General features: G+C 46.8%; 1 protein-coding gene across 1 annotated transcript in view; it reads right to left on the reverse strand.

Moving 5' to 3' along the window:
* Positions 1-23,661, reverse strand: part of CDS2 (CDP-diacylglycerol synthase 2) — a 67,231-nt gene extending 43,570 nt beyond the window's left edge. Inside the window, exon 1 of the mRNA XM_062203897.1 lies at positions 23,397-23,661. Coding sequence (XP_062059881.1) covers positions 23,397-23,453 — 57 coding nt within the window. The 5' untranslated portion in view covers positions 23,454-23,661. The remainder of the gene's footprint in view (positions 1-23,396) is intronic.

Genomic DNA, 23,661 nt, shown 5'->3' on the forward strand with positions numbered 1-23,661 from the left:
AGGCCTACCCCTACAGAGGTGCCCTCATGTAGAAGTTGCCTTCTTTCCCTGCATAGCCCTCAAGAAGAGAAAGAAAACCAGTAAAGCTGTGGTGCAGCAGCTTAAAGCCCCGGCACCTCATATGGGCGATCCGCTCAGCTACGGTCGTGGCAGCCATTTGGGCACAGCGGATGGAAGACCTCTCTCCCTCTGTTGCTACATCTCTCTGAAACTCCCTTTTAAGTAAATAAGATAAATCTTTAAAAAAAAAAAAAAAAAAGTGAAGCACACCTTTTGCCTGAAGATAATTCTAACACCAGTGCAAAGACTTTCCAATAATGAAACTACAGGACACCAAGATGAACAAGAAAGGCTGCCTCTGACACCAAGGCCACAGGACACTTCTCAACGATGTCAAACACGAGGTGGGGTGGGATTATTTACAGAAGAAAGATGAAGAGAAAGCAATGGTTTCATTATTCCCCCTTTCCTAGAGTTGGTTTCCCAGTTCAGGAAAAAACTTAGTGAAAATGTTCAAATCAATGTCATCGTTGGTATGCATTTTAAAAGATCTTTGAATTTTAAACCTTGGTTTTAATTTTGAATTAAATGTAGTAAAGGAAATAAATGTAGTTTAGCACATTTCAGAAAACTCAAATGTCTGAATACAATTTAAATTTTATATTTTATATACTAACCCATAGAGGAAAAATTTATGTTTAGCATTTAAAGTTTTATGAATTGAGGTTTTTGCCTGATATCCTGTATTGTGTCCAAACTTTCTGCATTTGAACCACCTAGTTTTACTACTTTTTATTTTTTTTAGCTGTGAGAGTTAGCTTTATTTCTTCATGCTAAAAGTTTCAGTATGTTTTTATTTTTTTTGAAAACTTATTTAATAAATATAAATTTCAAAAGTATAACTTTTGGATTATAGCAGTTTTCTCATCCATAACCACCCTCCCACCCACTATCTTTTTAATTTCATAAATTCTGGGCACTTTCAAAAAAAAAGATTTATTTATTTGAAAGGCAGTTATAGAGAGGGAGAGACAGCGAGAAATCTCCCACCTGCTGGATCACTCTCCAAATGGCCACAACAGCCAACGTGGGCCAGGCTGAAGCCAGGAATCTGAACTCCATCTGGGTCTCCCATGTGGGTGGCAGAGTCCCAAGTACTTAAGCCATCTTCTGCTTTTCTGCTTTCCCAGGAGCATCAACAGGGAGCCAGGACTTCAACTGGCATATCAAATGCCAGTGTCACGGGCGACAGGTGTTACGCCTGCTGAACGACCACACCAGCCCCAGGATGGGTGACTGTCTAAAATGGCTTAAAGGGTGAGTGCCTTCTTCATTCTATCATTTGAGGACACCTCAAGAAAGCAGTATCTTTAAAAAAAAAAAAAAATCTACTTTTGAGTTTTGGATTAAGAGGTAGTACTTGCACATTTTTTAAGGGCTACAATGCAACTCTTCAACACATCGACATAACTTGAACTGACCATACCAGGCCACCAGCTTTTCCATGTGCTTATTTTTTCAATAAAGGCACCATCTTAGAAGCAGAGAGTGAGCTCTTTCCAGACATAACTCTGCTGGTGCCTTGATCTTATGACTCTCCAGTCTCCAGAACACTAAGAAACACATTTCTGTCCTTTTTCAATTATCCAGGTCAAGGCACTTTGTTACAGTAGCCAGTAGCCCAAAAAGCCCAAGACATCTGGAAATGCCCCAATTTCTCCCTACTATTCAACGGATGATTCTGGAGAATGTGGCTTTCTCAGCTGACACTTATTTAACCTTCCATATCTGGACTATGTAGCAACACCACGACCTTCTGGTTCTCCTGGGTTTCTGATGAGAAATCTGATGAGCTGCTGACCATCATAAAGCCAGCTCCGCCCACAGCTATCACACTGGCAAGAAAGAAAAACAGATAACCATTTTTAAAAATCCTCTAATACCATACTTTATATCTCTGCTTCACATCATAAAGCACATTCCATATGGAGTAAAGATTCCATTATATAAACTATAAAAACACTAATAAAACATACCAGTTAACTACGGGGGGGGGGGGCGCAGGAATAGGCCCATTCTAAGCCAGTTATCAAAGTCATACAAAAGACAGCTGACGGGGGCCGGCGCTGAGGCATAGTGGACTAAGTCTCCGCCTGCAGCACCAGCATCCCATATGGGTGCCGGCTCCAATCCCAGCTGCTCCACTTCTGGTACAGCTCTTTGCTCATGGCCTAGGGAAGCAGTGGAAGATGGTCCAAATTGTTGGGCCCTTGCACCTGCATGGGAGACCTGGAAGGAGCTCCTGGCTTCCGATCAGCTCAGCTCCAGCCATTGTGGCCATTTGGGGAGTGAATCAGCGGATGGAAGATTTCTTTCCGTCTCTCCTCTCTGTAACTCTCTCTCTCAAATAAAATCTTTTTTTTTTTTTGAAGATTTATTTATTTATTTGAAAGTCAGAGTCACTGAGGGGGATGGAGTGAGGGGAGGAGGGGGAGGGGGAGGTGGGAGGGAGGGAGGGAGGGAGAGAGAGAGAGAGAGAGAGAGAGAGGAGAAAGAGGTCTTCCATCTGCTGGTTCACTCCCCAAATGGCTGCAATGGCCAGAGCTGGGCCGATCGAAAGCCAGGAGCCAGGAGCTTCTTCCAGGTTCCCATGTGGGTGCAAGGGCCCAAGGACCTGGGCCATCTTCTACTGCTTTCCCAGGCTGTAGCAGAGACCTTCATTTGTTTACAGAGCCATCCCAAAATACTGAATACAATAGAAGTGGCTGGAAAAAGTTCATCAGAACCTCAACATTTGGAAGGCCAATGTGTGGATGGAGATCACAGAGCGTTCGGTGGCTTGGAAAGAGTTCCGGGAGTGTGCTTTGTGACTGGCAGAAATCCAGGACCCCAGAGGACTGGGGGATGCTGGATTACCAATATGAGGCTATCCTAGTCATGGCACCAATGTTATATATTAATGTTAGCCGTCGCAAAACACACCGAACACTGGAGTAAGGGGAAGGGTTTATTGGGGAACACCCAACAGACCGGAGTGAAGGGGTGGCAAAGGAAAAAGAAAAAGAGAGTATACAAGAGAAACAGAGAGGAGAGGAGCTAGCAAGGAGTGAAGAGAGAAGAGAGTTGAGAGGAGCTGAGAGAGAGAGCCAAGAGAAATAAAATCTTTTAAAAACAAAAAAAGACAACTGACAGGCCTAACCAAATAACAAAACTTCAAACTTCAAATGAAAAAGCACTAAAAATGACAAATTGAGAAAAACCAGTAGCATACACAAAACCATTCAACTTGTTTGCATATTAAAAAAAAAAACTTACACATCAATAAGAAAAATGTGAACAGGTGCATGGAAAAAGAATTTACCAAACATAAACTGTCTGTAAATTTAAATACTAATCTCGATAATAATCAATGATTCAAAAAAATAAGACAGCCTTAAGAAACTATTTTTCTCCTATCAGACTGAATGAATGGACAAAAGGAATAACATTCCCTGTGGCCCAGGGCTGGTGAAAACCAGCTCACGCGTATGGTAGTCAAGAAAAAGTACTTTCTGGAAAGGTACCTTGGAAACAGGTATTAAAGGTGTTCAATCAAATGGTTCCCATCTCTTACCTAGTCGTTCCATATTGAGAAAAATACCCAGAGTAAATATCTGGAGACACACCTCACTTCTATGAAGATGTTCATCACATTATTATCTATATAAAAATGAACAACTGGAAACACTCTGGGTCTAACAGAAGATTCTGCCAAGATCTATTTTTATTTCTTTTTAAAGATATACTTATTTACTTGAAAGTCAGAGTTACACAAAGAGAAGGAGAGGCAGAGACAGAGAGAGAGAAAGTCTTCCATCCGCTGCTTCACTCCCCAATTGGCCGCAATGGCTGGAGCTGTGCCGATCCGAAGCCAGGAGCTAGGAGCTTCCTCTGGGTCTCCCAAGCGGGTGCAGGGGCTCAAGGACCTTGGTCATCTTCTGCTGCTTTCCCAGGCCACAGCAGAGAGCTGGATCGGAAGTGGAGCAACCGGGACTCGAACCGGCGCCCATATGGGATGCTAGCACTGCAAGCGGCGGCTTTACCCACTATGCCACAGTGCCAGCCCCAAGATCTATTTTTAAAAGACAGAGGAATACCTAGGAGCCACTTTAAAACCCAGGTAAAAGATTAGCAGGAAACACAAATATATTGTTATATTCTGGTTAATGAAAAGTAATTTAAATTTTTCCAAGCCTTTCTTTCACCTCTACCTTTCCACAAAACAAGCATTGCTTTCACGATTTTAGAACAAAGTGGATTCTCAAGTGTCTGACTCCCCTGTGCTGACACGCTCACTTGCTTCCCATGGACTCTCTGGCATGGCCTGCAAAGCCGTCCTGTCACACTTGGAGACCCCGGACTCATCCTTCCAGGCACCTTCCTTTTCCTGAGCAGCTGTAACGGGTCCTGCCCAGGCTGTGCTAAAGAGCTGGGCCCCAAAGCCACACACAAGTGAATGCAGGAGGCTGCACCATATTCCTCAAGGGCCAGCTTCCACAACCACATGACTGACAGTGGACTCTTCAGGGCTGACGGAGATCAGTGGGCAAGTGATGAAGGCTAGAAGCTGAATTTCCCTGGAAATAGAAGTACCCTGAAGAACACTCAAACCACCTCCTGCTTGTCTATCCCCCATTTGACCCTCAGGACACTAAAAGCCTTTTTGCCTCTTCAACTCTTGAATGGTGGCTCATTCTAGTGTTTTGGGTATTTTAAGACCAATGAAAAATAGAAGTCATCTGTTAGGATAGCAAATCCACGCATGGAGATCTAGGAAACAAGATGCCTTATCACTAGGACTCAAATAGGATGAACCCCGCCCACCTCCCCCCAATAATGTCACTTGTGATAAAAAGTCCCAAGGAAAAGCTGTTATCTCCAGAAGAAACAGTTCTTGCCAGAAGTTAACAAAATAGCTACTCCCCAGTGTTGTATTTTTAACAGAGCACTAGGTACAGATTGAAAGTTCTCTGTACAGAGAATCCTAGGGTACAGGCAGGAGATGGAATGGCAGCTATGCCAGAGAAAGCTGGGTATCTGGATGACATCCCTATGAGAAAATAAGGCTCACGTGGTCCACACTTTCCCCAGACTTCAGGAGGGGACAGCATCAGTCCAAACACAACGCAGATCAGATTGTTGCAGACAAGATCATAGCAAGAGATCCAAAGGAGCCAAAAGATCGGCAATTAAGCAAGCCCCAGAGCATCTTGGAGCTTCCCTCACTACAGCAGTGGTGACAGCTGAAGGGGATAGAGACAGCTTGTGCCTCATGCCTTCAGAGCTAAGTCCATGGAACAAAACAGGCCAGATACAATCAGAATGCTGGCCAATCTTCCTGAGCCTCAGAAATGTAACAAGTCGGGACTAGACCTCTCAACTTGATCCTTTCATCTCTTTTCCAAGATCTCTTATTTTGAAGAGCATTTATCAATAACTGATTTGTGGGGCTGGCACTGTGGTGTAGAAGGTAAAGCTGCCCCCGTGGCATCCCAGCATCCCATATAAGCGCTTGTTCAAGTCCCGGCTGCTCTTCTTTCGATCCAGCTCTCTGCTATGGCCTGGAAAGGCAGTGGAAGATGGCTCAAGTACTTGGGCCCCTGCACCCACATGAAAGACCCAGAAGAAGCTTCTTGCTTGAGATCGGCCCACCTCCTGCTGTTGCAGCCATTTGGGAAGTGAGCCAGCAGATGGAACACCTCTCTCTCTCCCTCCGTCTGTAACTCTACCACTCAAACAAAATTTTTTTTAAAAACTAAATAACTAATTCATTTCCTAGGAGAAGGAACCCCATCAAGCTGCTAGGACCTAACCATGGGATCATCGTGAGGAATGTTAGGCAGCAGGACACCTAGATTTCAATCCCAGCCCTGTGGATACCTGTGCTCCCCTCCAGCAAGTTACTGTTTTGTTTTTTAAAGATTTATTTATTTGAAAGTCAAAATTACAGAGGAGAGGCAGAGGTAAAGAGAGAAAGATCTCTTCTATCCACTGGTTCTCTTCCCAAATGGCTACAACAGTCAGGGCCACACCAAGCCAAAACCAGGAGCTTCCTCTAGGTCTCCCATGTGGGTGCAGGGGCCCAAGCACTTTGGTCACCTTCCACTGCTTTCCCAGGTGCATTAGCAGGAAGCTGGATAAGAAGAGGAGCAGCCAGGACTTGAACCGGCACCCATATGGGATGCCAGCTCTGCAGGTGGCAGCTTTACTGGCTGTGCCAGAGTCAGCCCACAGTAAGTTATTATTTCAACATCCAGGAAAAGTATATTTCTTTGGCAATGCAAGGTGCATGTATGATGATTTGCATCCAAAGTTGCCATGTTTGATAACAACATCATTTCTGGCTATCTTCAGGGCATTTCCACACAATTTAATTTTTTATTTGAAAGGAATAGAGAGAATGTGTGCACACTTGTTTACATCTGCTGCTTCACTGCCCAAATGCCTGCAACAAGTAGGGCTGGGCCAGGCAGAAGCCAGGAACTTGGAACTCCATCCAGGTCTCCCACATGGGTGACAAGGACTCAAATACTTGAGTCATCGCCTGCTGCCTCCCAGGGTGCTCATCAGCAGGAAGCTTGATCAGATATGAAGCTAGGACTTGAACCCAGGCATTCTGATATGGGATGTGGGCAGCCCAAGTGGTGCCTTAACCTCTGAGCCAAATGCCTAATTCCAGCTCTTACCTATCCTAATGCCAAGAGCAGAAGCCCAAAATTCACAAATGTCATTAATCCACAAGAATAATTTTTAATCCCTCACACCCCACCCAAAACAAAGCCAAACAAGAGCAGCAAACGCTGTGGCATAATAGGTTAAGCATCCACCTGCAGTGTCGGCATCCATATGGGCGCTGGTTCGAGTCCCAGCTGCTCTACTTCCAATCTGGCTCCCTGGTGATGGCCTGGGAAAGCAGAAGATGGTTCAAGTACTTGGGCACCTATACCCGCATGGGAGACCTGTAAGAAGCTCCTCAGTTCAATTCCAGCCATGTGGCCTTTTGGGGAGTGAACCTGTGGACATAAGACCTCTCTCTGTCTCTCCCTCTTTCTGTCTATAACTATGCCTCACAAGTGAATAAATCTTGGCCGGTGCCGTGGCTCAACAGGCTAATCCTCCGCCTTGCAGCGCCGGCACACCGGGTTCTAGTCCCGGTTGGGACGCCGGATTCTATCCCGGTTGCCTCTCTTCCAGGCCAGCTCTCTGCTATGGCCCGGGAAGGCAGTGGAGGATGGCCCAAGTCCTTGGTCCCTGCACCCCATGGGAGACCAGGAGAAGCACCTGGCTCCTGCCTTCGGATCAGCGAGATGCGCCGGCCGCAGCGGCCATTGGAGGGTGAACCAACGGCAAAAAGGATGACCTTTCTCTGTCTCTCTCACTATCCACCCTGCCTGTCAAAAAAAAAAAAAAAAAGTAAATAAATCTTTTAAGAAAGAAAACAAAAAGTGTTGCAACTAGCTGCTTCTATGTTGTAAAATCAGCTTGGTTTCTTAAAACTCAAAACTTCCTTTTATAAACAGCAGACACACAGCCCATGGCTTAGACCTCCAATATCCCAGTGAAATGAACGTCAATGAGAGCAGTAAGGAATGAAACTATGGCTTTAGACAGAAATAGAAGGGGACAGGGGTCATCAGTGGATATGCAGTTTCAACAAATTCCTGGATGACAAAATGGACTGAGGAGCTGAGATGGCTGAAATAGAACAGAAAGTGTAGCCCAGAGTGTACTTCAGGAAGGCTGGGGAAGGGGGGTGGGGAGGGGGAAATAGGAGCCTTCTGCCCTCTGAAACCCTACAGAGGCTTTGAATCAATGTCTGACACACCGGATGGTGGGCAAAGGCAAGAACTAGGTTTTGTAACAGAAATTGAGGGTCTGGACCTTGAAGCAACCCTGCAAATTACACGCTCCACTACTGACTCATTTGCAGAGGACGTGGCCATTCCCCCAGCTCAAATACCCAGAACACATCACCAGGATTAATTTACATTCCCAGTGTGAATACTGGACCCTATGGTGGTACCCTGCTCATTCTGGATTTGGAGATTCTGCTCCCCATCCACTCAACCTGAAGTGAAGTCTACTGGGCAACAGGCTCCAGCCAAACACACAGGGTCCCAGCTGAACGTCCACTCAGGACAGAGGTGAGCCGAGAAGCTGCCAGGTGTCTCCCTGGTTCCTTCTGGGTCGGAACGGGAAAGCTCATTTTGGATTCCCTGCCCTCTCCCTTCTGCCCCTCGTCCACAACTGCTCAGATGACCACACTGGGCATCGAATCGCAGTACTGAGCTCTGAGTCACCACAACAACTGCTGAGTGACTGAATGGGGCTCCGTGCTGGCACCACCAGGGAGGAGGGGAGATGTGCTGCCAGACAGAAGAGGCGAGGACCAGACTAAGCCTGCACACCCACAAACCTTCCCCAGTTAACACTTTCCTAGGAGAAAACCTACACAATTTTATACACAACCTTCAAAATATGCACACGATCCTCAACATGATGATTTCAGTCACAGTTTATGCAGGAAAGATGTATATTTTTTCTCAAAAGCCATTCAATTTTTTTTTAAAGATTTATTTATTGGAGAGAGAGAGATCTTTCATCTGCTGGTTCACTCCCCACACGGCTACAATGGCTGTGGCTGGGACAGGCCAAAGCCAGGAACCTGGAACTCCATCTGGGTCTCCTACATGGTGGCAGGGTCCCAAGCACTTGGGCCATCTTCCACTGCCTTCCCAAGTGCATTAGCAGGGAGCTAGATTGGACCGGCATTCATATAGGATGCTGGAGCGGCTTAACTCACTGTGCTCTTCCATTCAGCATTTTTAACAAAACAGGTAGACAGTTTCACACTGAATTTCAAATTACACTGGGAAAGGATAACAATCATTGGGGGGAAAGGGGCAGCAGTGTGCTGAAGCTAGTTAGGCCACCATTTGTGATGCTGACATCCATACTGGAGTGCTGGTTCAAGTCCCAGCTGCTGCACTTCCAATCCATCTTCCTGCCAACACATCTGGGAAGGTAGCAGAAGGAGGTCCAAGTACTTGGGTCTCTGCTACCCATGTGGGATACCTGGATAGAGTTCCTGGCTCCTGGCTTTGGCCTGTCCCAGAGCTGGCTATTACAGCCATTTCAAAAGGGAACCAGCAAATGGAAGCTCTCTCTTCTCTTCCTCTCCCTTTCCTTCTCCCCTCTGCCACTCTGCCTTTCAAATAAAATAAATAAATCTCTTTTTTAAAAAGCATTCTTTAAAAAATCATGTTGGAAAATAAATTTCAAAAGGGATATGTGATCTCCAACACTCTGATAATATGAGGAGCTTTCTTTTAGAAAGTAGCCTGAAGTTTAACAAAACATTTTATAGCACCATACAAAGAACATGTTAATGTTACAAAGCTTCACTGGGGTGTTTTCTTCCAAACCCTGGGTCCACCCACTATGGTCCCCAGAAGATTAACGCTTACCAGCACAGGAAGCCCTACAGAGGCACCAACAGAGATGACGCTGGTACTGCACTTACAGGAAAAACAAACCACTCTTCCTCTGCTCGCACACAACAATCAACATGGAAGAATTCCAGGACTTCAAAAGGCATGGAGATTTCTCTGCACCAGCAAGGATGCAACTAAGCTGCGGCCATGGACACCAGCTGGTGTCCTCAATCCAAGTCAGTTCTGACATTCTACGTCCAGAACTGGCATTAGATCCCACAGGCAGAGAACTCTGTCCCCAAAAATGCCCCCACTTTGGACCTAGACACAAGTCTAGCCTTCCAGAACTTCGGACCAACTGGTTTTACAAATTGAGTTTCCCAAGGCTCCTGCCTCACCATCAGTCAATTTGCGAGGGTGACTCACAAACAGTATACATATATTTACTGGTTTATATAAGGGAAATTCTAAAGGATACAATTAAGCAGCCCGATGAAGGGATGCACAGGGCCAGGTTTTGAAGGGTGCAGAGAACATCAGCTTCTGCCCTGAGCACATGGATGGAAGTCACCTTTACCTTCCTAGCCTCCACATGCTCAGCTGTCCTGAAGCTCTCCCTACTCCAACCTTTTGGGTTTTGTTTGTTTGTTTTGTTTTGTTTTTTTGACAGGCAGAGTGAATAGTAAGAGAGAGAGACACAGAGAGAAAGGTCTTCCTTTTTGCCGTTGGTTCACCCTCCAATGACCACTGCGGCCGGCGCATCTCGCTGATCTGAAGCCAGGAGCCAGGTGCTTCTCTTGGTCTCCCATGTGGGTGCAGGGCCCAAGGACTTGGGCCATCCTCCACTGCCTTCCCGGGCCATAGCAGAGAGCTGGCCTGGAAGAGGGGCAACCAGGACAGAATCCGGCGCCCGAACCGGGACTAGAACCTGGTGTGCCGGCACCGCAAGGCGGAGGATTAGCCTTTTAAGCCACGGCGCCGGCCACCTTTTGGTTTTTATGGAGTCCTCATTGCGTAAGCATGATCAGAACATGGAAAGCTATGTCAAAATGTGTCTGGACAACAAAGGTGGAATCTAGTCCACAGACCAGGTGGGAAAATGTGTCTGTTGGATTCTTCTTGGCCTCTGTGTGCAGCACTCCTTCCTCCAGATAAGGGGCAATCTCCCCTTCTGGAATGGAGGTCTCAGGACCTACTCCTATCAGACCAGGTACGTCAGAGAATTTCTACAAGGCCAGCTCCAAAACAGAACAGGGAAGATTAGAGTTTATCCTTGGTCCCTATGATCCACTTGGGGAAAAGCAGCACTTGTTGATATGACCTGACTTGGGGAGAAAAGGAACAGGTAAAAAGAGGGTAGGAGAAATTTAGAGAGAGAAGAGACTGCTTTCCAAGGCCGGTTAGAGACCTTACACACCCCAACATTCTAGTCACTTAGGAAATAACAATAGTTACCGAAGTAATGAACCAGGTACCATGGAGGAAAATCAAAATATACACATATCATCTCAGTTACCAAATCTCACGATCTGCCTGACAAAGCCTCATCATTAGAGTGACCACATAATGCATCACCCAAACTGGGCCACTTGAGAGCTAAATGTGTGCCCTTCCTACTTACCACCCAGCTGGTCCACACCAGCACTTTCCATGCCCACTGACAACGACTGCTTCAACCTGGTCTTCCCTGACAAGTCCTACAGTTTCATAAAGCAGAAGTCCTTGGACCCCAAGGATCCCAACAGGTGCTTATGTAGATAGTTTGTGTATATTTAACTTCAGTAAGTACTGTAACAGTTTTCCAGAGTGATTACTATCAATTTAGACTTCCATAAGCAGATTATATGGAAGTTCCATTTGATCAACATGCTTGACAACTCTAAGCACTTCATCCTTCTTGATTTTAGCCATTCTAGTGGATATGCAATCATATCTTATCCTGTGTTTTAATTTGCATTTCCTTGACAACTAATGATGTCGTGTACCTTTTCATATGTTTATTAACCATTTGAAGTACCCATTTTTCTACTGAGATGTCTTTTTTATCTACCTGTTTTGTAGTAATTCTTTATAGATTCTGAAAATAAGCCCTGTGTCAAATATGATTTTTAGGGGCCAGGGCTGTGGCACAGAGTGTTAATGCCCTGGCTTGAAGCACCAGCATCCCATTTGGGAGCCAGTTCGAGACCCAGCTGCTCCACTTCCAATCCAGCTCTCTGCTGTGGCCTGGGAAAGCAGAGGAAGAGGGCCCAAAATCCTTGGGCCCCTGCACCCTTTTGGGAGACCCAGAAGAAGCTCCTGGCTCCTGGCTTTGGATCGACACAGCTCCGGCCATTGCAGCCAATTGAGGAGTGAACCATCAGATGGAATACCTCCCTCTTTCTCTCTCTCAGCCTCTCCTCTGTGTAACTCTGACTTGCAAATAAATAAATCTTTCAAAAATATGATTTTTATAAATATCTGCCTATTCTCTTAATAGTTAGTTCAAGGCCGGCGCCGTGGCTTAACAGGCTAATCCTCTGCCTTGCGGCGCCGGCACACCGGGTTCTAGTCCCGGTCGGGGTGCCGGATTCTATCCCGGTTGCCCCTCTTCCAGGCCAGCTCTCTGCTATGGCCCCGGAAGGCAGTGGAGGATGGCCCAAGTCCTTGGGCCCTGCACCCTCATGGGAGACCAGGAGAAGCACCTAGCTCCTGGCTTCAGATTAGCGAGATGCGCCGTCCGCAGCGGCCATTGGAGGGTGAACCAACGGCAAAAAGGAAGACCTTTCTCTCTGTCTCTCTCTCTCACTATCCACTCTGCCTGTCAAAAAAAAAAAGTTCAATAAAAAGTTGGTTTTTTTGTTTTGTTTTGTTTTGTTTTTTGACAGGCAGAGTTAGAGAGAGACAGAGAAAGGTCTTCCTTCCATTGGTTCACCCCCCAAATGGCCACTACGGCCAACGCGCTGCACCGATCTGAAGTCAGGAGCCAGGTGCTTCCTCCTGGTCTCCCATGCGGGTGCAGGGCTCAAGCACTTGGGCCATCCTCCACTGCCTTCCTGGGCCACAGCAGAGAGCGGGACTGGAAGAGGAGCAACCAGGACAGAACCAGTGCCCCAACCAGGACTAGAACCGGGCTGCCGGCAGAGGATTAGCCAAGTGAGCTGCAGCGCCGGCTAAACTGAGTTATGTTTAAGAGCTTCTATTTATCAATTGTTTTCTCCTTCATAGCTAGTACTCTATGTATAGAGACTTTGTTAAAAAGATTTATTTTATTTACTTGAAAGGCCCAAGTGCTTGGGCCCCTGCACCTGCATGAACAACCCGGAAGAAGCTCCAGGTTCCTGGCTTCAGATCGGGACTGCTCTGGTTGTTGCAGCCACCTGGGGAGTGAACCAGCAGATGGAAGACTGACTGACACTCACTCACTCTCTCTGCTTCTCTGTAACGCTGCCCTTCAAATAAATAAATAAATATTAAAAAAAAAAAAGAACAGTGAACGAATGAGATTTTCTAAAAAGTAATTCCTTAAATACCCAATATTCAAATTTACCTAATAATTTCTAGTCTTTCTCTTAGATTGAATCAGAATCCAAATATGGTCCAGGAATTACTAATCTGCCTCAAGGATCTTACCTGGGAGGTTTTGCCCTCGGGGTATCTCCATCTCTCTTTTTTTTAATGGGGGGAAAGGTCCTTCTCACTCTTTATTTACTAAAGTAACCTGTTCATCTGCCCAGTAGTGCTTTTCAATGCATTCTTCCATCTCTTCCATTTCTTATAAATTAGCACTTAGCATAAAGCCTGATTAGGCCAAGATAGGAGTCTCTGACAAGGCTGCTCCGCTGGGAGGTGCAGTGGTAATGATTACTGCCACATTCTACTCATTCACTGGGGCGTGGAAAACATAAATACTCTCTCTCTCATGTACCATTTATTCTATATGAGAAACTTTCCTTTATCAACTATTTGGTTACTCTAAGGTACAATTCACGTGTGAGGACCTAAGAACATCTGAGAAAAAACCCACAAGGCAGATCCCTGTTGTCCACATGGGAACACTGAGGCAAATTACTGGTGGAGCTAGGCTACAACGCAGGCAGCCCAACTCCTGAGTTTGCTTGTAATCGCTAAGCTAGAACACTTCTCCTAAAATCAAGAAACAAGTAGGGCAGGCGTTGTGGCGCAATGGGTTAAGCCTGTCACTCAGGATACCCACATCCCATATGCGGAGTGCCTGGCACGGAATTTTGCCTCTGCTTCTGATCCAGGTTTCTGCTAATGCTCACTCTGGGAGGCAGCAGATGATGGCTCAATCAGTTGGGTCCCTGCCATCCACCTGGAAGACCTGCAAGTTCTGGGTGTACCCCATACCAGACTGTTGCAAGCATCTGGGGAGTGAAACAGCACTTTCTCTGTGTGTGTGTGTGTGTGTGCGCGCGCCCGTGAGGAAGAGAGAGAATATACTTAGGAATATTTAAGGAATATTGGATATTTAAGGAATAATTTTTTTAAAAAAAATCAAGAAATATGTGAGCATACAGTATAATTTAGCAGGGAAAAAAGATCAAAGACAGACACTCATACAGTTATGAAGGCTACAAAGTTACTGCAGAAGGAAATCTATTAATTGTATCTAAAGGCTAAACAACATACTTCCCTTTTTGAGTTAGCAGTTCTAAACAACATGTGTTCAGAAAGGCTTTTTCAAAAGAATTACATCCTATAGTATTCTTCACAATAGCAAAAAACTTAAAACAATTTAAACACCTGATTGGTTCAAAAAGTCAAGGTTTAGTCTCAACTTTTTTTTAAACAGGTACAAATGGGAGCCATAGAACACAGGAAGTGCACATTTCAGGCTTTTTAAGTAACAAGAGCATAAGTGACACAGAGGCACCATGAGGGATGGGGGGGCTGCTTAAAAGATGAAAAGGGGGACAGAATTCTATCTATCCTCCTTTCTATAACTCACAGGGAGGTCCAGAGATGCTAACAGGTGCAAAGGGCAGATAGATCAGCAGGGAAATGATGGGGATGGTGTTTAACTCAGAGAATTTACAACAGCACACGCATGAGAGGGTCAACAAAGGAAGCAAGAGAGTCCGATCTGAGGCCACATGAGTTTACAATGACTGAAGGAATGCATTGAGAGTCCCTAAGAAAGTCTCGGGGACCACTGAATCCACAGGACACAGACTTTGGGGATGGGGCTCTGACAGTCACCTTCTGAGGGATCCAGTGTCCATGGCAGAGTTCTCAATGTCAGACACTCAGAAGCAGAGGGGGTTGTCCAAAAATCCCAGGTCCCAAAACCTTTCAAAAGCTCAGCAAAGAGCCATGGCTAATCCTCCGCCTGCAGCGCCGGCACTCCGGGTTCTAGTCCCGGTTGGGGCGCCAGATTCTGTCCTGGTTGCTCCTCTTCCAGTCCAGCTCTCTGCTATGGCCCAGGAGGGCAGTGGAGGATGGCCCAAGTGCTTGGGTCCCTGCACCCACATGGGAGTCCGGGAGGAAGCACCCGGCTCCTGGCTTCGGATCGGCGCAGTGCTGGCCGTAGCGGCCATTAGGGGAGTGAACCAACAGAAGGAAGACCTTTCTCTCTGTCTCTCTCACTGTCTATAACTCTCTCTGTGTCTCTAACTGCCTCGCCAAAAAAAAAAAAAAAAAAAAAAATTTCAGCAAAGTCTTTACAGAGAAGCTCTAGGCTGGACCTGTGGGGATGCTAATACAAAGAGCTGATGCCACAGGCTGCAGCTGAAAAGGATGTCTGAGCTCAGCAGGTCAGGTCAAGTCCCTCCAGACAGCTGTGCTCCTGGACACCACAGCCCGGCATGGGGGCTGCCTCTTGGGAGAAGCAGGTAGGAGGAGAGGCCTCACCGGATACCCTTTGTTCCCTTCAAACTCTGAACCACACATGGCCTAGTCAAAATAACATAATAAACTTTAAAGAGGTCACTCAACCTGGCAGCCTGATACCATCTCTACCATTGGGCAAACATGAGAACAAAGATCCGTGACTGGCTAATGGGCACTTGGGGGAGGGCTCCTCGTTACTCCCACTACCAGGCAACCACCACGTGACAAGACTTGGAAGGCAGAAACCCTGCCCCATGCCAGGAACAAACCAGTATTCTTTTTTTTTTTTTTTTTTTTTTTTTTTTTTTTTTTTTTTTGACAGGCAGAGTGGATAGTGAGAGAGAGAGACAGAGAGAAAGGTCTTCCTTTTTGCCGTTGGTTCACCCTCCAATGGCCGCTGCAGCCGGCGCATCTCGCTAATCCGAAGCCAGGAGCCAGGTGCTTCTCCTGGTCTCCCACGTGGGTGCAGGGCCCAAGGACTTGGGCCATCCTCCACTGCCTTCCGGGGCCATAGCAGAGAGCTGGCCTGGAAGAGGGGCAACCGGGATAGAATCCGGCGCCCCAACCGGGACTAGAACCCGGTGTGCCGGCGCCGCAAGGCGGAGGATTAGCCTGTTAAGCCACGGCGTCGGCTTAACAAACCAGTATTCTTTCAAAGAGACTGGCAAAACCAACAGTCACCAACCAGTGTCTGTCCCTTTTCGGAACCAGAGGCCGTATGATACATAAACGGCTGCATTTTCTCACCCCACACCTCTGGTGCCAGTCTGGAAGGCCAAGGAGGCTGACACAGCACAAAAAAGCAGGTTACCAAGCCGTGTAGGGGACACATTCCACCTACGTAGATTCGAGAAAAGACGGAAAAGTGTGAAAAGGAGAAACACGGACACTCATACTCTTTCCAGCAGTTTAAAGGATGACTATTTATACTGTGAAATTAGTTACAAAGATTCACCTAGAAGCTTTTTTCAGACATATTCAAAAGTATAGGGTAAAAAAAAAAACTCATTTGAAAGGCAGAGTTAGAGGAAAGGGAGAGACAGACAGATATCCACCATCTGCTGGTTCACTCCCCAAATGGTCACAACAGCTGGAGCTGGGTCAGTCCAAAGCCAGGAGCCTTCTCCAGGTCTCCCACATGGCTGGCAGGGGTCCAAGTAACTGGACTCCCTCCTGCTGCTTTCCCAGACCATTAACAGGGTTCTGGATGGGACATGGAATAGTTGGGACTATCTGGCACCCATATGGGATGCCAGCATTGCAGGCTGTTGGCCTTACCCACTATGCCACAATGCTAGCCCAAAAAATTATATAATTTATTTAAATCAGTACAAGAATGGATTGCTGGGAGTCAAAACTGGTAGAAAGTGGCACACAATGTGGAGTAGCAGGTTAAGTCGCACTGAACCCACATCCTTTGTCAGAGAGCCTGCAATCAAATCCCCATTACTCCACTTCCAATCCAGCTTCCTGCTAATGTACCCAGGTGGCAGCAGTTGATGGCTCAGTACATAGGTCCCTGCTATCCACATGGAGACCTGGAATGAGCTCCTGGCTCCTGTCTTTGGCCTGGCCCAGCCTTGGTTGTTCTGGGTATTTGGAGAATGAATCATTGGATGGAAGCTTGTGCGCACGCGCGCACCACACACACACACACACACACACACACACACACACACCCTCTCTGTCACTCTGCTTTTCAAATAAATATATCTTCACAAAGAATGTTCTGGATCTCATCCTCACGAGCTCTCACACAAGCCTCCCTCAGAACCACAGACTATACCTGTTCTCAGAGAGGTGTGGAGTACTGAATGACTGACCACTGCCAGACACATGGTCCTGACACCAAGGGTCAACAGCCAAAAAAAGCACTTCTACACAGCCACCTGGACTGCTCAGAGAAGCCAGTGGGGCCCAAGCACCCTGTGGGGAGCTCCTTTACAGGCCAGGCCCAGATATGGGCTTCAAAGTGCATAAATCACCAGCCACACAATAACCCAGAGAATCTGACCTAATCAACTCTCCAGCTTGTTTTCCTTTGTATTTGACATTGTAAAAGATATCTTGCTATTTTTCTAACTTCGTAACCACATGAGAGAAACAAGTGATATTTGGGCATTTTTTGCCCCAGAAGGTAATCAACATAGAAGTTTTTAATACCTGTAAATTAATCCTGTACCCTGGAAGGCATCACTATGCAACAGGATGAGAAGATGGCAGGAAGCAGAATACATTCACACACTCAGCCATTCTGCATCTAAGCAGCTATGTGGCCCTAAGCAAGGAACTTCCATTCCTGGACCATGGCATCCTCTTCTTGAAGATCCTCTACTATCCCTTCTCATCCTAATATATGAGGCAAGCAACTGAACATTTTTAAGATATTAAATTCTTCTAATAAAATATATTAATTTGTTCAAACAAAACATTTTAACAAAAGTTAACATTCTGAATAAAACTAATATTGTAAATTGAAAAGCAGTTGAGTTTTTTTAATACAATTATACTGTTTAATCAACATAAATAAATTTAAACTGCTGTTAATGGGGCTGGTGTTATGGCACAAAGCCAAGCTGCCGCCTGCGATGCCAGCATCCCATATGAGTGCCAGTTCAAGTCCTGAACGCTCCACTTCCTAACCAGCTCCCTGCTAATGCCTTGGGAAGGCAGATGAGGATGACCTAAGTGCTTGGGCCCCTGCACCCATGTGGGAGACCATTGCAGCCATCTGGGGAATGAACCAGCAGATGGAAGTCTCTCTCTATGGGTGTCCTTCTCTTTAACCCTGCCTTTCAAATAAATCTTAAAAAAAAAAAAAAAAGAAAGCTGGGTCATATGAAAAATCTTTTTTTTTTTTTTTTTTGACAGGCAGAGTGGATAGTGAGAGAGGAAAAATCTTTTTCACATCCTCTCCCTAATTAAATCTGGAAACCACAGTTAAGGTTTACTGACTTTTCAATTCCCAAATTATTTTTCAATGTAAAACTTTTTTGAAAGAAATAACACATTCCTCCTACACCTAAAGGAGTTATAGCTCTTAATATTTTATTTCAGTATTTCACTCTTAAAGGCTATCAGAAAACTATTTTAATTATTCACCAGGGCCCTAAAATATATCATAGTGAGTGCTATGAAAGAAGAGGATTGCATGCAGCAATGCCCAGTGCTCATTCTACAGTTAAAGCTTGACTAATTCTAAGCACTGAAATCATCAGCAAGAAAATGAACTGGAGAGGTCATAAAAGCCCAAGCCCTTTCTATAAAACTTTCCTTAGAAGGTGATGAATATGAAATTACTTCAAAGACAACATGAAGATTTTGGGGCCAGCTCTGTAGTGTAGTGGGCTAAGCCTCCATCTGCAGTGCCAGCATCCCATATGGATGCCAGTTCTAGTCCCAGCTGCTCCTCTTCCATTCCAGCTCTCTGCTATGGCCTGGGAAAGCACTGGAAGATAACTCAAGTGCTTGGGCCCCTGCACCCATGTGGGAGACCTTAAAGAAGCTCCTAGCTTCAGATCAGCTCAGCTCTAGCCACTGTTGCTATTTGGGGAGTGAACCAGCAGATGAAAGACCTTTATCTCTGTCTCTCCCTCTCTCTGTGGTTCTACCTCTCAAATAAATAAAATGTTTTTTAAAAATTGAAGATTTTATCACCTTCCAAGACTAGAAGGTGAATACTGAAGCTTTTGCCTATAAAAACCAACTTTAACCAGTAGCAGCAACAGCTAACTCATTATACTGTGATAAGGTGTGCCCTAGGCACTTACCATGAATACTCACTGAGACACACATAAGCTATGAAGCACACACAAGCAATTTTATCACCCCATCTCAGGGATGGACAAATTGAGGCTTACACAACTTAAGGGACTTGCTCCAAGTTACGGAGCTGATAAGTGGCACAGCCCAAGCTCAAATGAATCTAGCTGACTCTTAAGGCCCTGATCTTAACCACTATCTTCAGTTAAAAGTTAAACTACCCTTTCTAAATGATGTCACTATTTCCTCTCCCTAACAGTTTCACCTACCTAGAAAGGAAACCTTGAAACCAGTAAAGCTCTCATTCAAATAGCACCTCAGCATCTAAGTAAAGCAGATAACCACAGAAACTTCAATCTAACTTCCAAAACCAAAATCTCCTGAAATCCCAAGCCAATCAATCTTCAGATGCCAATCTTTTAGCCCAAGTTTTATTCTTCTCTCTCCTAAACTCCATTTGGAGGGGGGGAGGGGGGGGTGTTTGGGCAGGAAGAGAACAATTCCCAAAGCTTAAATTCCAAGTTTCTTAATTTGGCAACCTTATTGTGCGTTGGGACTTTAAAATTATAAGCACAGTTCCCAGAGGAGGACATTTCCTTTATTAGAAATTGGCTTTGAAAATTCCATTCTAGGATGCTAAATATAACTAAATGCTAAAATACCTTCAGACCTTTATAAACAAACACATTCTCCAGATTATTTTGATACCAATGCTTGTCTATTGACAAGACAATTTTGCAAAAGCAGTTAAGCAACTAACATTTTCAGGAATCTTTCAACTGTGTTACAGATCTTTTAAAGAACTGACCTAAAAATTGTTTTTGAGATTCTTCTACAATGAAATAAGTTCCCATTTCACAATTCGTTTCCCTAAAAAGACATCGTTGTTTTGTTATTTCTACTATCCTAGGATTCTAACACAAGGATACTAGAAAAGACAAAATTATGGAAGTAGGTTTTCCCCCCAGATTATGAAACAGAATAAAACTGGACTTTTTGAAGTTTTAATTATTGCTGCTGGCATTGTGGCATGTTGGGTTAAACCACCTCCTGCAACACTGATATCCCACATAGGCATGGATGCTACACTTTTGGTCCAGCTCCCTACTAACATGCCTGGGAAAGCATTGGAGAATGGTCCAAGTGCCTGGGCCCTGCCTCTCACGTGAGAGACCCAGCTAAAGCTGCTGGCTCCTGGATTCTGTGGTCATCTGGGGAATGCACCAGCAGATAGAGAATCTGTTTCTCCCTCTTCCCCTGTGACTACATTTTATTTTAAAATATTTATTGGGAGGGTAGTGTTACAGAGAGGCAAAAGCAGAGAGAGAGAGAGAGATCTTCCATCTACTGTTTCACTCCTCAAATGGCCACAATAGCCACAGGTGAGCTGATCTGAAGCCAGGAGCTTCTTCTGGGTCTCCTATGTGGGTGCAGGGCCCAAGCACTTGGGTCATCTTCCACTGCTTTCCCAGGCCATAAGCAGAAAGCTGGACCGGAAGAGGAGCAGCTGGAACATAAATCGGAGACCACATGGGATGCTGGCACCGCAAGGGAGGCTTGACCTATTATGCCACAGAGTGCATCTGGAGTTTTTTATTTTTTTTAAGATTTTTTTTATATATGAGAGGTAGAGTTACAGACAGTGAAAAGGAGAGACAGACAAAAAGGTCTTCCATCCGTTGGTTCACTCCCCAAATGGCCGCAAAGGCCGGAACTGTGCTGATCTGAAGCCAGGAGTCAGGTGCCTCTTCCCTGTATCCCATGTGGGTGCAGGGGCCCAAGGACTTGGGCCATCTTCCACTGCTTTCCCAGGCCACAGCAGAGAGCTGGATTGGAAGAAAAGCAGCCGGAACTAGAACTGGCACCCATATAGGATGCTGGCACCACAGGCAGAGGATTAACCTACTGCACCACGGCACCAGCCCCAGTTTTAGTAGTAGTTGTTGTTGTTGTTTAAGATTTATTTATTTGAAAGGCAGAGTTACAGAGAGAGAGAGATAAAGAGATAAAGAGATCTTCCATCCATTGGTTCACTCCCCAGATGGCCACAATCTCAGGACTGAGCTAGCCCAAAGCCAGGAGCTTCTTCCAGGTTTCCCATGGGGGTGGCAGTGGCCCAAGCACTTGGGCCATTCCCTGCTGCTTTTCTCAGGCCATTAGCAGAGAGCTGGATCAGAAGCGGAACAGCCCAGACTCTAACTGGCGCCCACATAGGATGCGGGCATTGCAGTCGGTTGCTTTACCCACTATATCACAACACTGGCCTCTCTTACCATGTTCTTAATAGAATGCATAGCTGCTATATTTTAGGTAACGACATGCAACTAGTAGTCCTCACAGCCTCAGGCATCCTGTCACAGGAGTACATACACAGTGTGAATGCAGTTCTAACTAATAAAGCACCGTCAGTTGGACAGCTCCTCCAGTCCTACCTAAAACACAGGACAGGAAAGCAAGAATCACTCACACTTTATCTTGGGGGGCTAGAAACTTTGCTTCACCTTAGAATCCTATGGGGGTCCTTACTTGGCACTTTTTTCTAACTAGGTTTAATAATTACAGCTAGTTTTTCAAAAATGTGGCTCGCCAGCTATCATACCTTCTTTCTCCCTCCTCGTACCTTCTAGCCCACCAGGTTCCATTAACATCAAGTATGACAGCGCCTTTCAGAGAGCTGAACTCTCACCAGCTACGAAGAATGAGCAGCGAGTTCTTTCAAGAGGAACCAAGACATTCCAGGGCAAGAGGAGAAATTTCAAAGCACCCTTGTCACTACAATAGACTCCTAAATTTGCACTCCCAGCCCTGTATCTTCAAGATGTTCTAAAAAATATGGACGGTTCTCCCCAAATGAACCACCTTCAACAGCAAAAACAAAAAAGGTGTTTAAAACCTATTGGAGCCGGTGCTGTGGCATAGTGGGTTAAGCAGCTGCCTGCAGTGCCAGCGTCCCTTATGGGCACCGGTTCAAGTCTCAGCTGCTCCACTTCTGATCCAGTTCTCTGCTATGGCCTGGGAAAGCAGTGGAAGACGGCTCCAAGTGCTTGGTCCCCTGCACCCCATGGGAGACCAGGAAGAAGCTCCTGGCTCCAGGGGCCATTTGGGGAATGAACCAACAGAAGGAAGACCCCTCTCTGTCTCTCTGTGAGTCTGCCTTTCAAATAACTAAATAAATCTTTAAAAAAAAAAAAAAAACTATCTGAAACAGCATTTTTTCCAACCATAACTGCTCTGTTGACATCCGTCGCCACATCGTGCCACTACTTGCTCCCTGCAGTCTCCCTAACACCCCTTTCTCCTAGTGATCTAAGTACAGGCCACAGATGTCGGTGCTGTGGGTCTGGTATAAGGCAACAGGGACAGTGCAATAATGATCGCAGGTCCAGCCCACTGCTGCTCAGGTGAGAATGCGATGCCAGACCCTCCAATTACCCAAGGTAGGTAAGAAGTTCAGAGTGTTGGGAGGATCTTCTGATTTTTAAGACAAAACATCACCTGTGGGCAACCCCCCTGCGTTAACCAGTCCCCTTCACCCTAGCCCAGGCTCCCTCAGTGTATTCCACACACCAGGGCAAGATCAACTTCCAAATACACTGCTAAGTACAAAAGCACCAATCCGACCGCCAAGTCCCAACCCTTCCGCTGCGATGCAGCGTCCACAGAATGTCAGCCCCTGCCCACCTTCCCCCTAAACGAGAGGAGTCTGCTCCCCATCCTCACCCTGCCTCACAACCTGTGTCCCCGCCAAGATGGCCTCCTCCTCACCTTTCTCCTCTACCCCATCAGTGCCCACGCTTGGCGCAGGAAACGAGCCTGGCCAGGTGCACCCTGCAACACCTGCTGACCGCCGAGCCGCTGCACGGCGGGAACCAACACACCTCTCTGCTCAAAGCCAATAGATTTTTTAGTCCCCAGGAGAGATTTCGATCTCCCAGGAGGCAAGCCCTGTGGCCTTGTCTTGACTCCCTCAGCCTCAAAATAAATAACATGTCACAGGGGGGCGCAGAGACTAAGTCGCGCCTCCCAGGAAGGCCTCGGGGAGCTGAGGGACCCCGACCGGCCCTGCCAGGCAGCCGCCTTGCTCGCAACCCCGGCGCGCTCCTTCCTGCGCCCCCGGGGACCACCCCCAGGTAGACCCGGAGCCCTGTCCCGGGCCCCGGTCCGCTGACCCGCGACGCGCGCGGGCCCCGAGGACCCTCTGCGCTGCCCGGGCCCGGGGCCGCCGCCGGCCGCGACAAAGGGTCAGAGGGCGACTCCTAGGTGCGCGCCCCCCGCTGGGCCACCGGGGCCGCCGCGGCCCGGCCGCGCCCACCACGACGCTGCCGCTACCTTGTCCTCGGGTACTGAGTCCGGCTCGCGGGCCACCCTCTGCCTCAGCTCCGTCATGCTGGTGAGCAGCGCGGCCGCCGGAGCGGGCAGCTCAGAGCGGGCGCGCGCGGACTCTCTCGGCCTGCCCAGTCCAGCCCGGGCGCTCCACAGCTCCGCAGCGGCTCACAGGCCCCTCCGCAGCCGAGCCGACAGCTCCGGAGCTCGGCCCCGCCCAGCACCGTCGCCGCAGCAGCAGCCCTTCCACTCCGGCCGAGCGCGGTCTGCC

Source organism: Lepus europaeus, chromosome 10 (assembly GCF_033115175.1).
Source record: "Lepus europaeus isolate LE1 chromosome 10, mLepTim1.pri, whole genome shotgun sequence".
In the NCBI taxonomy this organism is placed as follows: Eukaryota; Metazoa; Chordata; class Mammalia; order Lagomorpha; family Leporidae; genus Lepus; species Lepus europaeus.